At 42.2% G+C, this 15,327-nt stretch overlaps 1 protein-coding gene across 14 annotated transcripts in view; it reads left to right on the top strand.

The window, feature by feature from the left end:
- The window catches only part of kiaa1217 (KIAA1217 ortholog), a 90,461-nt gene that overhangs the window by 17,316 nt on the left and 57,818 nt on the right, over window positions 1-15,327 (top strand). For 3 of the 14 annotated variants that reach the window (XM_077509611.1, XM_077509607.1, XM_077509608.1), the window contains exon 1: window positions 1,204-2,313. The exons of 1 other annotated variant lie outside the window; for it this stretch is intronic. In XM_077509611.1, the coding sequence (XP_077365737.1) occupies window positions 1,998-2,313 (316 nt within the window). In that variant the 5' untranslated portion in view covers window positions 1,204-1,997. Of the gene's footprint in view, window positions 1-1,201; window positions 2,314-13,191; window positions 13,318-15,327 lie in introns of those variants that run through there. 10 more of the 14 variants (XM_077509613.1, XM_077509609.1, XM_077509614.1 and 7 more) reach the window with 8 other exon arrangements.

Below are 15,327 nucleotides of genomic sequence, written 5' to 3'. Positions count from 1 at the left end.
TTTTAAAAAATACATTTTCAGAGGTTGGCGTGGGCGTACAGTACAGCATCTGGGATGTAAAAATGATCGTAAAATACCTCCCCGCCATTGCCGATCAGCCCGGGTTACGTCATGTGTCCTTAAACAAAATAGAAAAATCTCTCTCTCTCTCTCTCTCTCTCTCTCTCTCTCTCTCTCTCTCTCTCTCTCTCTCTCTCTCTCTCTCTCTCTCTCTCTCTCTCTCTCTCTCTCTCTCTCTCTCTCTCTCATTACCTAATTTACATACACGCAAATAACACTGGCGCACCGGGGCGCAATCTGGTTGGCAGCGCCCTTAGTGACGGATTTCCCCATCCACGCGTGTTTAGTGAATTAGGCGCTCCCAGATTGCTCCATTTTTACAGGTTAGCACCGTGCAAAGGCGGCGCAAAACTTTAGTGAATAGGCCCCTCTGTTGTGTATACATGCTTGTAGCAATTTTCGCCGTGTTAATTCAGCACTTAGAGTTAAATTTGCCACTGTGTCTGAATGTATTTGGTCTTTATCAGAATTGGTGTTTAAGTAACTCTTTCCAAAAATTTCAGTGCAAAATTACCTCAAAACGGAGTAAAAAAAACAAACAAACACTGGCTAGCACTGCAAAGTGTTAATACAATTTAACACTACAAGCTAAATAACTATGGAGAGAGTAAACATGTTTCCCAGAAGTGTTGATTGTTTATGCAAATGTAGTTAAAAAAAAATCTACCTCAAACACTCTATCACTGCATTGAGGTATCGACACTGGTATGTGTTAATTTTACACACAGCAGTCCATCAATGTTTTGGTGTTTAGTCAGTGAGCACGCAATGCAATGGGATCCCCGTGTAATATATCACATGTGTGGCATAATATTACACAAGTGTCAAGAGGTATCCAGATGAAATAGCCTCCTGTCATGACCCGTCTCTAGAGTTCATGAATCAGAGCCGCGGCAAAACACACGTTTTCCAATCCTGTGATTGCTATGAAATCCTCTTTTCACGTGGAAAGTTGCCCCACCAGCGACACACTTTGGCAAGCATCTCTGTGGGTTTGCGAGCGGGCCAAGCGTTCGCTCCTAGCAATTTGTCAAAGTGTTTGTCTCATGGAGAAGCTGTGATCTTCTCTTCCTCATCCTTCTCTTTGAGCCAACTTCTTCTCTTTGCACCCCCCCTCCTTTTTCTTTCCTTGTCACAGCTGATGTTTTTGGCGCAGCAAATCTCACAGACCCACACACCCGGCACACGCGCGCTCTCTCCTTTTTGCGCTTTTTAATTCTCCGCAAATTCCACCAGCCAAGCGGAGGGCAAGCACGTGAGACGCCATTCCCGACTCGGCTCGCCGTACCAGCACCTGACGTGTGAGGAGGAGCGCGAAGCGTCTCCAGGGACAAGAGACGAAAGAGTGTATGATGGATGGAGGGAAGCAAAGGGAAGGAGTGAAAGCAGCACGAGAGCGAGCCCGGGGATTTAACCGGAACGACGCGCTGATGACACGAAGCGGCACTCTCACATCTGGAACAGCTTCAGCAGCTGCACCTGAAGGAGGACTTTTGCTCTTTTTTTTCTTTGTTGACCTCGTTAAATTGGAATCTCTCTGGAGCGCCGGAATGCTCGAGCATGTGCAACTGAAATGGAAAGGATGTAAGGTAGGAATGAGAAGTCTCAGATTCTAAAGGAGTCAATAGGAGGAGAATTAAAGAGTCACTTGAGACTAAGATTCTGTTAGTTTTGGAAACGCCCGTCCTGCTACTCCACAGGTTTATGCACACACATCCAGTTTGTTTTGGAGAATGATCCCAGGAGGCCACGCCAGGAGAGGAGAGCACCTTCCAGAGAGCTAATAATCCCCCACCCCCTTTCCTTCCCAAAAGTCCCCTCCCTCCACCGGCCTCCCAGCCTACCTGCACCAGTCACAACACGCTGTAGAGCCTCGGGGAGCTCTGAGAGTCCACAGGACACAAGCGCAGAGACGGACTGAGATTCACCAACGCGGGATGTCAAGAACCTCCAGGTTGGCCCGGCCTCCTTCAGCCGGTGTCGGATCCAAGCTGCCCTCCCCCAGGAAGGAATGCCCTGGCACGGCTTCTTTGGCCGGTCAGGCCCGGGTGCAGAGTGTGGGTGAGAAGCTGATGAGGGCGGGCACTGACAGTGCGTTAACAAGGCAGAAATCACTCATAGACAAAGCACAGAGTGAAGCCCAGGTGGAACAAAAGGGCCAAGGTGACGCTGGACCCGCCATGGAGACAAACCCTCCGAAGAGTAAAACCAGCACGCCTAAAGCGTCGAGTCAACATCAAAGCTCTGTACACAGTAAGTCATCATGTAAATATCTTCCACTCATGTAGTAACTCTGAACCTTGAACTCAATCCTTCTTATCTTTCAAAGTTGTCCTCTTTTGTGGATTAAGACTTTTTAATTGCTTCCTTTCACTTTGGCCGTTCGTCATCGTCTTACCCTGAAGCAAAGGAAATTAATTTGTCGAGCATCTGCTGCATCAACCTCAAAAACCACACTAGCGCACTTGTTGCTACAGGTCCTACGAAGATAATATTAATTAAAACTAGAGAATACAATTTCTGGAGAAATTGCCTGCGAAGGCTGAGAGGCTGAATGAAAAATTGTGGAAGGATTGAGAATCATATTGAACATGCTAAAGTTGGATGGCTTGAATCTGTCAGAAAATGTAGAAATTAGAGGATTAAAAAAAAACAACAACTTTATTTTTGTAATTTTTTTAAGAATTATTTTGAATGATTTTTGTGGTAGGGATAAGCTGAACTGCTTAGAATGGTTTGAAGAAGTAACAAATGTAGAAATTATAGGAGAAAAACAAAAAACAATTTTGGGGTTTTATTTAGAAATTTTGCAAAAAAAAAAGTTGCAGTAGGGATGAGCTGAAAAGTTTAAAGGCGGAAGGGTTTGAATCGGTCAAAAAAATAATAATTTTGGTATCAATAAGTTGAACAGTTTGTTGGCATGTTGGCACGATATGAATCGGTCCAAAAATTTTGAAACTAGAGGAGAAAAAACAAAAACTAATTTTGGCTTTTATTTTGAATTTTTTTGTGGTAGGAATAAGATGAACAGTTTAAAGTTGGAACAGTATGAATCAGTCAAAAAAAAATAGAATTTAAAGTAGACAAATTAATAAAAAAAATAAAAATTAAAAAAAATCCTATTTTGGTTTTTATTTTGAAATTTCAGGGGAATAAAATGCTGTAGGGATAAGCTCAGTAGTTTAAAGTTGGAAAGATTTGAATCGGTCAAGTAAGTTTTTTCTCTTTTGTTTTTTTCTTCTTTCTTTTTTGTGGTAGTTGAATGGTGCTAGTGGACCTGGACCTGTAGATGTAAACCTGTTTGTGAATTGCCCCATTTATAGAAATAGCCATTACTGTATACATAGTGTATACATACACTGTATTTGGCAGAATTTTTTAATGTCAGTTTGATCCATCTTAAAATTTTGAGACAAAGAAATCATTGTTTCCTGTGACCGTGTTTATGCTTCCAGTGGAAATGAAAAAAGAAACCATTTCCACTAAAGAAATTGCAGCAACTATTGCTGTGCCCCAGTGGGGACACTGATTACAAAAGGAAGTAGTGTGCTCTTAAAGAAAGGACCCTTATCATTCCCTTTTGACTCTCTCACCGACTCACAACTCTGCAGGGCGCCAGCTTTCACTGTCGTGTCGGGGTCACACTCGCATTAGGAATTTCTCCAAGTTTCGAAATGTACTGTAAGTGTTTCACTGACAGATCGTATATCTTCCTGTCAGCCGCTCTCAGAGAAATCAGTGGAGGAAGGTAGACTTTAGTCTTCGGAGCGGACGGAGTCATAGGCAACCAAAAAAGAGATGAAGTTAGTAAGAGAGTGACAGAAGGAGGTCAGGAATGTGAGCAGGGCATGCTGGGGAATCAACAGGTCCCGAGCCCTGCCTGTGCGCGAATCCTTCCCTGTGGTTCAAAAAAGCGTGCTTGTGGGTTACAAGGGGGCAGGTTTGTACTGGAAACCAGATGTTTCCGTGAATACAAATTAGGGTTGTGTCTCTTTGTGAGGGTCTTCACTTCACTCAGCTCACATCAGCTCATCTTTATCCTTGGCTAACTCTGCACAGTGTTATTACAATTTAACACTACAGTTTAAACACCTCTTGAGAGAGTAAACATGACTCCCAGAAGTGTTATTATATACTATGGTAGAAAATCAACTCTCCCTCTTTAACACTGCCTTGAGTTATCGAAGATTAACACTGTTAAGTGTTAATTTTACGCACTTCTGTGTGTATAAAATGGATGAATGGAAAATCAAACTTTGGACATTCCCTTCAAATGCATTATTCTGCCCACTCAAGGTGCTACTCCCAGGGCACGATGGCAGCTGAATGAAAAGAACTACGGGGTCATGTTCAAGGCAAAGACAATAAGAGCACCTGACAGGTGACATTTCCACTGTGTGAAAGCTTGAGAGCTGACCGCTGCCTGACACAAGGCCCAATTTCAGACTTCTTGGGAGTTATTCAGTCCCTGGAAGTAGAATAGAAGCTTGATCTTACTTCATTCCAACAAGGTGTGGACGAGCAGGCCCCATAGATTTCAGCTTTGTCAACCTTGACCAAAGGATTGCGGTTTTCATTTCACTCATTCTCAGTTCCCTTCTTGCTCAACTTGAAAGTGACTTACCCATTGTATCAAAACGCGTGCCCTCGGGTTATCATGCCCCATCATGCAAGGATTTGCTCACATGACGCGCTGAAGATGCAGGCGGGCGAGTTTCTGTCATTAAATCATCTTTTAGTTCGCGACTTCAGATAGTGAATCATCAAAAAGCAGCCAAGAACTTGCTGTTGTGAAATCACGTCTGCGGTGTTTGTCACCGAGCAAGTCATGGCGCGATTGAAGCGTTTCATTACACAAGGTGACGACAAAAGGTTTTAGATTTCTTTTGTTCAGGCCAATGTTTTTTTTTTATTATTTTAAAAGAGGAGAGTGATGACCTGCCCCAAAGCCCCATTGACAGATATTTTCCTGGTCCGAATTTTGTTCTCAGTCCATCCCTGACCACCAGGTTTAGCAAGTTTTCTGGTGGAAACCCTGGACCGCCTATTACAGTAGTTGCTACCTTTCTTTCAAATTGGCTTTTTTTTTTTTTTTTTTTTTTTAATGGTTTTGACATCATCGACTTCCAAGACAGTCAGTCTTCAGCCCACCTGTGAAAAGTGCAACAAAAGAGACCTTTTCAAGACCTTTTCCTCCAAATGCCACGTGTAAAGCTGGGACAATACATTTCCAGCAAGAAAAGCCCAGTGAGTCATTAGAGACATAAGATTACAGTATGTGGGCTAATGGTGCATTCACGGGCCTGCAGTCTGAGTTTGCAAATGAGTGGACATGACTCATCGCTCCGAACAGAAACAGACGAAAAATCGGGCCGCTGAGCAAGAAGAAAAGAGTGTTGCTTATGTGATCAGTCATGAGTGTATATTGTAAATTCTCCCTACTGGGACTGCAGTGTTTTGCTTCCGGGGGTCTAATTTGCAGTGGGGGGGTTTTCTCCGTCTCCTTGGCTCCTGAGGCAGGAGACACTGTCGAGATGATTGGCCACAGCTGTAGAGTGAAGAAAAAAACGCAATCTAATGGAAGACCACCATGGTGTTAAGGCGCCATTTGTTGAATTTAAACTTTTGAGTTGTCAAAAGTTGTGTTTGGATTATGCTGGATGGTGCTCAAAGGATTTCCTAACAGCCATTCAATTGAGTTATTATTATTGTTTTTAATAACACTCTTTCACTTTTTCAGCCCAAGTACTGTCCTCTGAATGTTCTGACCTTTTGCAGACATTTTTGAGTCCGCATAGTGATCATTTCCCATTAGACATTACTTTTCAGTCTGACTAAGAGACAATTATGTTTTTTGTGGCCTTTTCAATGTTGCAATGAAGATGAAGTCCAAAAATTAATTTCAGATTCCTCTCACATTAACCTTTTATTTTGCTTGTAATAATTATTAATCTATATCGTAAGATTTCCACATTGCGGATGATAATAAGGCATCGTTAAACCCATTTTATGGACTGGATACATTTTTTTCTTTTCCTTTTTTTGAAGGAACAAAATTAAGAAACACATGTTTCTAACAGTTGCAGTTGATTTCAACACAGTGAATCAACTCCAGTCCCATTTCCTGAGCAAGTCGGGAAAACGCCATCTTATCGTTGGCCTGTGTGAAAGAAGCTAGTGTCCTTGAATCGCTTTGACAGTTGTGAAGCTCACGTCAGAAAAAACAAAGAGTTTACAAGTCCTGAGGCTTTTTACTGAGAAAATAAAGGGCCTCATCCACTGATACCACACAAACAGGATGCATAAAACGAGGTGTGTGTGTGTCAGATTTATTCCCGACGCATTGCACTTGGAGCAAGCGCGAATAAAATCGACTTCCTGCCCACCTTTGAATCTCTCTCAAGTGTGTGACAGCGAGAAGGTTTCTCAGCCCCTTCACATAATTGCTCCTCTGGGCTCCTTCTTCTTCTTGCACCTGGCAGCCAGCGCCCCCTGCTGTGAAACCAACAGGATTTGAGCTTGGTTCATTGGCGCGAACGTCATCGTAATGTAGCCTGAAGTTTTGTGTAGTTACGTCAGTGTGTCATGTGACGTTCATACTTTTATCCCTCCGAGTATGACTTGTTCAATTAGTCTGTGGCCAAGAAATTCAGACTAATCACTCTCAACCTCTCACATATCTTTTGTGTAAACCTCTAGCAACATTGATTTGGGAAATCCATTTGCTCCTAGATCAGGGGGATTTTTTTTAAGAAACTTAGGTTGGGCGATGAAGTCAGTGGTAAGACATTCAAGCTTGTCAACTAGACAGCTGAGACGCCTCGTTGACGTAGCGTTTCAGCCCGGCTGCGTCGCTAAGCTGCGGGGGAGCGAATGCGGAGGGGGTGGATTTCTGCTGAGCTGACGTTAACAGCCGGAGGTTTAAATTACTTCAGAAAACTGGGAAACATATGGTGACATACCATTCATCCAAATGTTTTTGTTTTGGTTTGTACGTATTTGGAAGTATATTTTAGCTTTACAGCTTTTTCCAGTTCGCTATGCTTTTCTGTAATGTCCCAAGTTACCACAAATGGCACCAAAGCCCTGACCAATAGAAAAGTAGCCATGGGCTCATTACCAGTTTGACAGAGAGCAGTTACGCACGAACAAGGAGTGAGCAGGATGAAAGACACTGTAAACTAGGATGTCTTTCTGCTCTGATTAGTATGCATTGTCCTTAAAAAAAATGGTGCCAAGGGGGTACTAGTTAGCCCCAAGAACAACATGAGGAGCCCATTTTAGGACACTGTCACTTACTACTACTTACTACTTGAATTAGTATTGTGACAGTAATGCCTTAGCCAATGATGCTATTTGTCTGATGATATGTGCCCAGTGATTGATTGGCGACCAGTCAAGGGTGTAGTCTGCATCTCACCCAAAGTCAGTTGCAGTAGACTCCAGACGCCAAGCTGTATAGAGAAATTTGATGTAGGATTTTTTTAAAGACCATCTAACAAGACAATACTATGGTATTTTACATTTAAAAAAAAAAAAAAAAGTGTCGACGTTGCATGGGTGTAGCTCCTTACGTTTTGGATCATACCACGACTTCAGAAAGAAGCACAAGTTCAAGCTTGTGTTAGTTCTACTCTGCGGTTGTGTGTCTTTCCCTGTAGGCTGCTCCAAAACAGATGTATACTTGACTTTCATATCATTTCTTACCTCCCCGTGGGCTGAGCGTCTCTGAAGTCTGTTTGTAAAGTTTCAGCGCCCCTCGCTGGACGAGTTTTGACTGTGTCTGTGAAAGGCACTATACAAATGCTTACTTACTTACTTACTTACTATCCTTGATGCTGTGAATGAACCATGCCTGATATCACAAAATGTTAAGGAAAAGGTCAAATGGGAGAATCTTTGCACTTTGTTTCACTTGAATCAATTATTTTTATTGTTGTCTGCAGCCTAATATCTAATACCTAATAATTAGCTGTTCAGGTAGCGTTTTAAGCAACAATTTAACATTCTTACTGTTGCACAAGCAAAAAGAGAAGTTAACAGCTGTTTAATAAATTTCAGTGTCCTTTGAAAACCCGTGAATGGCAACATAATAGCAAAAACTGGCGATGTTCATGTTAGCTATTAGCTGTGTTACATTGTATTCTCATTGGCCTCAGATTGATAATTGTCTCAATATGTAATTGCAATTTAATTAATTTTTTGTGATATGACTGAGAAGCCAGATTCTTTCATACTTATTTTAGGCCATAGAAAAACAAAACACAATAAACTTTCAGGACTTTTGGAGCGTTGGGTTCACCCGTACTTCATAATCTTTAATTAGTTGACCTCGTCTTCCTTTTCCTCCGTGCACTGTTTACGCTCTCAGGGAGAGCTTATTCGTCGTGGCGGGGGAACCGAGTGTTTCTCGGCTCTGCATAACGTCAAAACGCATTTGTTTGTTGTCGCGCGATTATGCCCCGGAAGGCTCTGACAAGCGAGCGTAACTCCCGTCAGTGGAAAGTCATGAGGTGCAGCTCGCTGATGGAAGCGACAGCTGGCAGTTCATTTGACGTGCAACCACCATTTATCAATTCCAAGCTGACACATTCTCCAGAGAACCAATAAAGGGTGACGTTCTAAAGTCATTTTTATCATTATGCTCAATGTACTGTTTAGGTTTGACATACAGTTAAAAAAAAGCCTGGGAGTAAAGTTTAAGTTTTGCAAGATTAGTCATTTCACGAGAAAAAGGCGCAAACTTCTTACTCTCATTCCACTGAATCCACAAATGTGTAAAACGTGTTCATTTTGATAGTTGACAAGTTTGAAATGCGTTCTTCTGACACCCACTGCACTTCAGTAGCCTTCCCATGTCCCGACCTATAGAGACATAAAAAAATAGCTTTTTTTTTTTTTTGCATCTTCATTACACTGTATACAAGCTTGTTATTTTCACTCTGAATACATCCCACCCATTACGCTTTGGATGTTTCACTAGGCAATAAAGTAGTAGTAAGATACATACTGCATTGTTCTTTAAACCTGAGCTGCAGTTGTGTCGCTATGAGAATAATGACATGTATTTAAAGTACAAAGATTGCTTGCTGTGAAACAGCACCATGTTCCTTGATAATTGTGGGCCTTCAATGTAGTCTTGGGCATCAGGACCTGACGATGGTAAAGTCAAAGTAGTTGTGTATGTGCAGTACAAGTTTGGGCAAGAATTTAAATGTCTGCATTTTAGTCAAGATTTTTTTGTCTTAGTTGTCAAGTGGCTCAGTTGTTGCTGTCAGCCTAAACTTTACACCCCCCCCCCCCCCCCCCCCCCCACACACACACACACACTCTCTCACCGCCCCATCCCCCGTAAAAAGATTATGAAACTGGCTTTAGAGCGAGGGGAGCAGCTCACTTAGGGCTTTGGCTGATTTGAGGCTAAATATACGTAAAAGGCAGCTTGGTCCATAGGCTTTGGGGAGGGGGGGTGGCAGCCAAGGCCTTTTAGGCCTTTTGGATGATGACTTTTTTTTTTTTTCCTCCCCGTTCTCACTCTCCATATCAGTTTGGTAGGAACATGCCCTGCGAGCCAAAACTAACATGAGCCAGCATGAGTCCGACTTTTCGGTCTTTCTCCTGGCTTTGAACTTTATTTGGATCCAATAAAAACACAAACAGCTAAGAAAAAAGCACAGTGCTAATATTGTGATGCTTGCTTAACTTAACTGAAGTCTCATGAGATTCGGAGAGGCATTGCACTATTCTGATGTCTTGCGGGACATTAGCATCTTTCGGAATAAGTGTTGCTAAGCAAAGGCAAAAAAGAAGCAAACGCAAACCTGGAGTTAATGTAGGGTGACCAGAATTTCAAAATTTAAAACCTGTGACACTGTTAATTAACTTAATATTATTATTATTATAAATTAATTAACTTAAATATAACTTAATCAAATACACAATCATATTTAATCAATTTCATTGCTGTTAGTCTGGTGATCGGTTAGCTAAAGCTAAATGCTATCTTGGTTGACAGTTCAACAGCGCAAAACAAATCAATGCATTCACCATTATCAAACTTTTTTGCTTCATTTCAGTAGCTATTGGCTGCAGCATTAGGCTAGTAAGACTACATTTCCCATGATTCATAGACATGGAAGCAGGAAGTAGTTATAGTTCTGGTGTGATGAAACTATGGTACACCTGTTAGTGATTAGATGCGGATAAGAATGAAAACGCAAATGTGAATTTAAAAATATAGCGGAAGGAATTCAACATTTAAATTCCTTTTTAATTTGTTTAATGTATGGATCACTATATGACAATTGTCATACACATAGCCCAAGCAATAGGCTTGCTCACTGAACTAATAATTAAAAAAAAGCAAAAAAACAGGAAGCTGGGACAGGACTTACCCAAAAGTGGGACAAAACAATTGGGCTTGCGAAATCCTCGAGGATCGGGACACAAGCCTTAAACTTGAGACTGTCCCGGGTAAATCCGGGACATCTGGTCACCCTAAATTAATCTTGCTGAATTGAACGTATCACAACTGCAACAGAGGCGTGACAGACTATAAATTAGCTGCGAAAGATTCTATACTATGTCCAAAGCTGAAAAATTCTGAGTCTGTGCTATTTATAAGGAGAAATGATGACTTTTAGAGTTTTTTTTTTTATTTTTTTTATTTTTTTTTGTGAACCTGCCGCGCCTCTTCTCTTCAATCTGTTGACATTTATGTGGCTGAGAGGCATCCATCTGTCACTTGACTCTAGACGTATACTAATGCAGTGCGGTGGACTTCGGTTTCTTCCGGCTGGTGCAGGTGGCTCCCTGACAGCGTGACTGCGACAGAAAGTACGCCACGATTTCCAAAGTGAACAGCGAGACGTGTAATCCTTACCTGCTCGCTCTGAAGCTGTCAAATATTTTGGTTGATTTTGTCCCGTTTTGTGTGGCTCGCCTTTCAGCAACGGGAGGATTTATCTGGCGGGGATTAAGCAAGGAGTTTTTTTGGGCCTAACAAGAGAAGAGAGTGAAGTTGCTTCACTTCCTTCAAGACGACGCAAATATTGCACCTGCCTCCATTTTTATTTTCTCAAGAAATCACTTGTAGGCAACCTCATTACGGAAGTAGTTAGTACTTTGCTATTGTTACTTTTGAAACTGTATGTTGGCATTGAGCTGAACTCACTTCACAGGAAGCAGCAGTCTGGTAGATCGTTAACAATTCTTCAGATATCTGTACTTTCTAATCCTTACAAGTCAGAATAGGCTTGTCACTTTTTTTCAAACCTCCATGGATTACAACACGACAAAGAGACATGAATAGAGAGAGAAACAGTCAAACGTAGTTTACATCTTGATTGACTGATTCAGATCTTGGGGACTTTTAAGGCCAGAAAAATAGGGACTGCAGCAACATGGAGGATGTCAGTTCAATCCTGACTATCCTGTCAGCATTCAAGTCCAGTGATTCTTAGTATCAGCACTATGCGAGTATGTCCTTGAATCAAGACTTTGAGCACTGATTTTCTTTTATGCAAGTATTTGTACTTCTACTTAAGATGGAGTCTGAGGACTTTTGGTAAGAGTTTACATTGCGTCGTGCACAAGAGAAGAGGGTCTGTGCAGGAGAGTACCCCCTATCCCCTCCTCCCTTCCTCTTACTCCAACATGTGGTGCCCAGACTAAACAACAAGATGAATGTCTCCAGAATCCAACCTGGCAAAAGAGGTGCTGTAATCTGCCTTGTGGCTCCACTGACTTGCGTTCAGGGGACAATTAGGGGCTGCTTCTGGAACAAAAAGATGACACGTGGATAGAAAAGATAACGATAGTGGCTTTTGGGGTTTCCAGTGTAGTCTCACCACTAAGATAATTCCAGTTCATTACAAATAAGACCTTATTTTCATAGTTTCGCATATCTTCTGAGTTTAACCGGGACATTCTAAAGCCTCTCTCCATTATACTTTACCGTTATGCATCACCCTTTTTTTTCTTCTTAAAACCAGATACAGTTTTACCCTTGTGGATAAAAATCTGCCTCTTTACCTTGACCAGAAATACAGGTGACGCTCATTCTCCTCCGAAATTATTTGTTATCATGCCTGGCTTGGACTGATATGTTTAATGCAGTGTGGTTTTCACACTATTTGGCAACCACAGAATTTTCCTGTTACCTTTGATTCTTGTTCTGTAGATCTCCTGCCAGGTGATTCTTGGGCCTTCCTCCACTTCTCTTGCGTTGCAGGTTCCAACTAAATGATTGTCTGGCAAGATTGTAGGCTGGTTTGAGAAGTGCGAGACCATACCAATTCGATTTGGGAGAAAAAACATTGATTTGCCCTAACTTTCATTTGTCTGTTTACACAGGCTACATCCTCAAAAGGTCACTTTCTACAGAATCCTACAAGATCTATAAATATCTTGGTTCTAAAAAACATTTTAAGGGGAACCACAGTCTCAAGCAAATGGGTCTCTAGGTTTGAGCTGAACTCTTCCACAGGTCAGGAGGTGTTAGCGCGGCCCAATGATGAAGGTGTTGACAACACCAAACAAAAGCTCACTGTGCTCCTGTCAACCTGCCTCCTCCCACACGTCACCTCTCACCTCCTGGCCCTGCACCCCCAAATCACACCTCCACCCCTTCTCCCTCTCTTATTTGGCCAGGGAGGGCGGGCCTCGCTGCTTCGGCGCGGCGGTCAATTATGGTTTGGTCGAGGCGGAAACTCTGTAAAGGCGCCTTGTGTTTGGAATTCAGCGGCTCTCAGCTGGCCACCGTATCTTGAGCCTCATTGAGGTTAGTAACAGAAAGCTGCTGGCTTTGGAGAGAAAGTTCCAGACGCATGGAAAACAAAAAAAAAACAAAAAAGACGGATTCAGCTGCCCCCTTCTTAGTAAAAAAAAAAAAAAAGAACCAAACAAATTTGTCCTTGTAAGACATTCAAGCTGGGTGTCGACCACCCTCTTTGGTGTGTATGTGGTACCACACAGGCGCACACTCGCAGGCATACATGTGACAAGCCTTTGCCAAACAATGGCTGAGCGAATGGACTTGGGCTAGGAGGAGGAGGGTGTGCGCAGTTTTGTTGGATGACCTGATTGGAGCGTAAACAGCAGCCCAGGAAGTGCTGAAGTAAGAAAGCGAGAGAGCGAGAGAGAAAGGGAGAGAGAGGGAGGGGAGGCAGTGGGAGTTGGGAAAAGTGTGCAGATCCACCGGGAAGGAGTGGAAGAAGTTTTGGGGACTGTCGCGTCTGGACACCCTTAACAGCAAAGGTGAGTGGTCGCCTTGCTGCTACAATCAGGCAATTCTGAATTTGACAAACATGACTGATTGTCATTTTCAACTCCATGGCAAAGGGAATTCCCTTTGGGGGATCGTTGTTCAACTTGTTTGTCTTTCCTGCTCTGTTGCTTCCATCTGCCTCTGAAAGCTTGTTTTGCATAGCTGTTGTACTGTTTTTTTTCTTGATCTGAACTGCAGCCAACCATTCAGTAAAGCAAGAAAAAACGAGGCGGGGGTACTAATGTGTGTGTGTGTGTGTGTGTGTGTGTGTGTGTGGCTGTGTCTAATTAAACTAATGGGGGTGCGAGAAGTGCGTTCACTAAACTAAACGTTTTGTTGCGTGCATCGTCTTCTAGCACCGCATAGTCATCACTCCTGAGAATCTCACCTCCCCTCTGTGGATCACGAGGAGGCTGACAGTAAATGGGTGACTGCGGCTCAGGCTCGCATGAGATTTGGACATGCGTGTCCGAGTTTGTGATCAAACGGACGGCGAGATTTTCCCACGGGGGAAGATGCTCTCCTTCCTCTTGCCAAGATTTATTCTGCAGCACTCAAAGACATTACGTTGCTCTCATCAAGTTATGGACATTTCGCTTTTATAGACTGCATGCAATGAATTACCGGTAGTTTGTGCAGTGGCTTAAGAATATGACGGTTCTATTGTGTTGGGTTTGTAAGTGGTGTCTTCCAACTTTCATACAATTTTGAGTTACATCAAGTCCATAGAAGGTAGGAAGTAAGGACTTGAGTCGTACTGTGAATTGTGAAAAATCGCAAGTTTTGACTCCCACAAATTACCCTTAAAAATGAGAGGCCTACAGATCATTTGTGTGGAAAAAAAATCAGCTGGAGTACACATGTATGAATACACTCCTAAATTCCACTAAAAACCCAGGCTAAACCTAGCTGTCTCGAAATCAAGATTTGTCGTTTCAAACTACTTCCTTCAGATCAATCCCTGTTCAGAAAGGGCTTTGGTACCGTCTTGTCCTATCTGATCACAAAAAATAATTTACTTTAATAGGATTATTAAAGTACTGCAAAATTGTACATTGAAGACAGTCAGAACCAGGAATGCTAACAAATTAGTTTTTCAAGCGGTATAGCTGGAGACTGCAGCAGAATAGATTTATATAGCACTGCAGCATTCATAGCTAAGGTATAGCAATATGATACGCTAACGCTAGCATGTGTGTTTAATTTCCTTGCTGTGTATTCTCAAATGTTAAATTAGCGCCAAACAAAGGTTGGGCTCTGCCTGTGCAATGTGCGTAAGGTTATTCTGCAGGCAGTACAGAGGTGTAAAGCTTAATACCAGACCCTTCTGCTCCTGGTTGTGCCATGAGTGTCGCCATCTGACAGCTATTTCATACGTCATACCAGATGCTGGCACTGACGTCATCTAATGGTGCTGTGTGAAAGTTCCAGTCATTGTCCCATACTTTCTTCCTATGGCTGTGTTTGTGGATGGTGATCAGTGTGTAAAAGAGGCTTTTGCCTGAGAGCTTTCCAACAACTGTTAATTAAGCTAACCTAATCTAGAAATCTCCAATTTTGCCTGAATAGCTTTTTTTCCCACTGTTCAGTGGATTTGTATCTGGACGACGCTCATTTGCATGGAAATTTAAAACTAAAGTGTTGTAAAAATGTCATGAAACTGACTTATGGTCTGACTGGATTTTAAAAGGTCTCATCACTCTTTATATGATCTGATTAGACAATCTGATCGACTTAATAAACTGACAATCAGGCAATATTAAAGCATATTTCCCCCTCTCAATCAAAGTCAGCAAAAGCCTGATTATTGGATGGGTCTGAAAGATTGTGAGCGATTATCCTCCAAGAAATATCCAGAAAAAGCACATTAGCTGCTAACAGAAATAAAAAATGAATAACTGGGTGTTGAGTGTTTTTTATAACATATCTCATAAGTAAAAATATTTTTTTCATCCTAGTGTGTGGTCTCACACATCTTAAAAAACGTCTTAATCGGTACA

The sequence above is a fragment of the Festucalex cinctus genome, chromosome 20 (assembly GCF_051991245.1).
Source record: "Festucalex cinctus isolate MCC-2025b chromosome 20, RoL_Fcin_1.0, whole genome shotgun sequence".
In the NCBI taxonomy this organism is placed as follows: domain Eukaryota; kingdom Metazoa; phylum Chordata; class Actinopteri; order Syngnathiformes; family Syngnathidae; genus Festucalex; species Festucalex cinctus.
The sequence above is the reverse complement of the archived record's forward strand: the minus strand, read 5'-3'. Positions and strand labels throughout refer to the sequence as shown.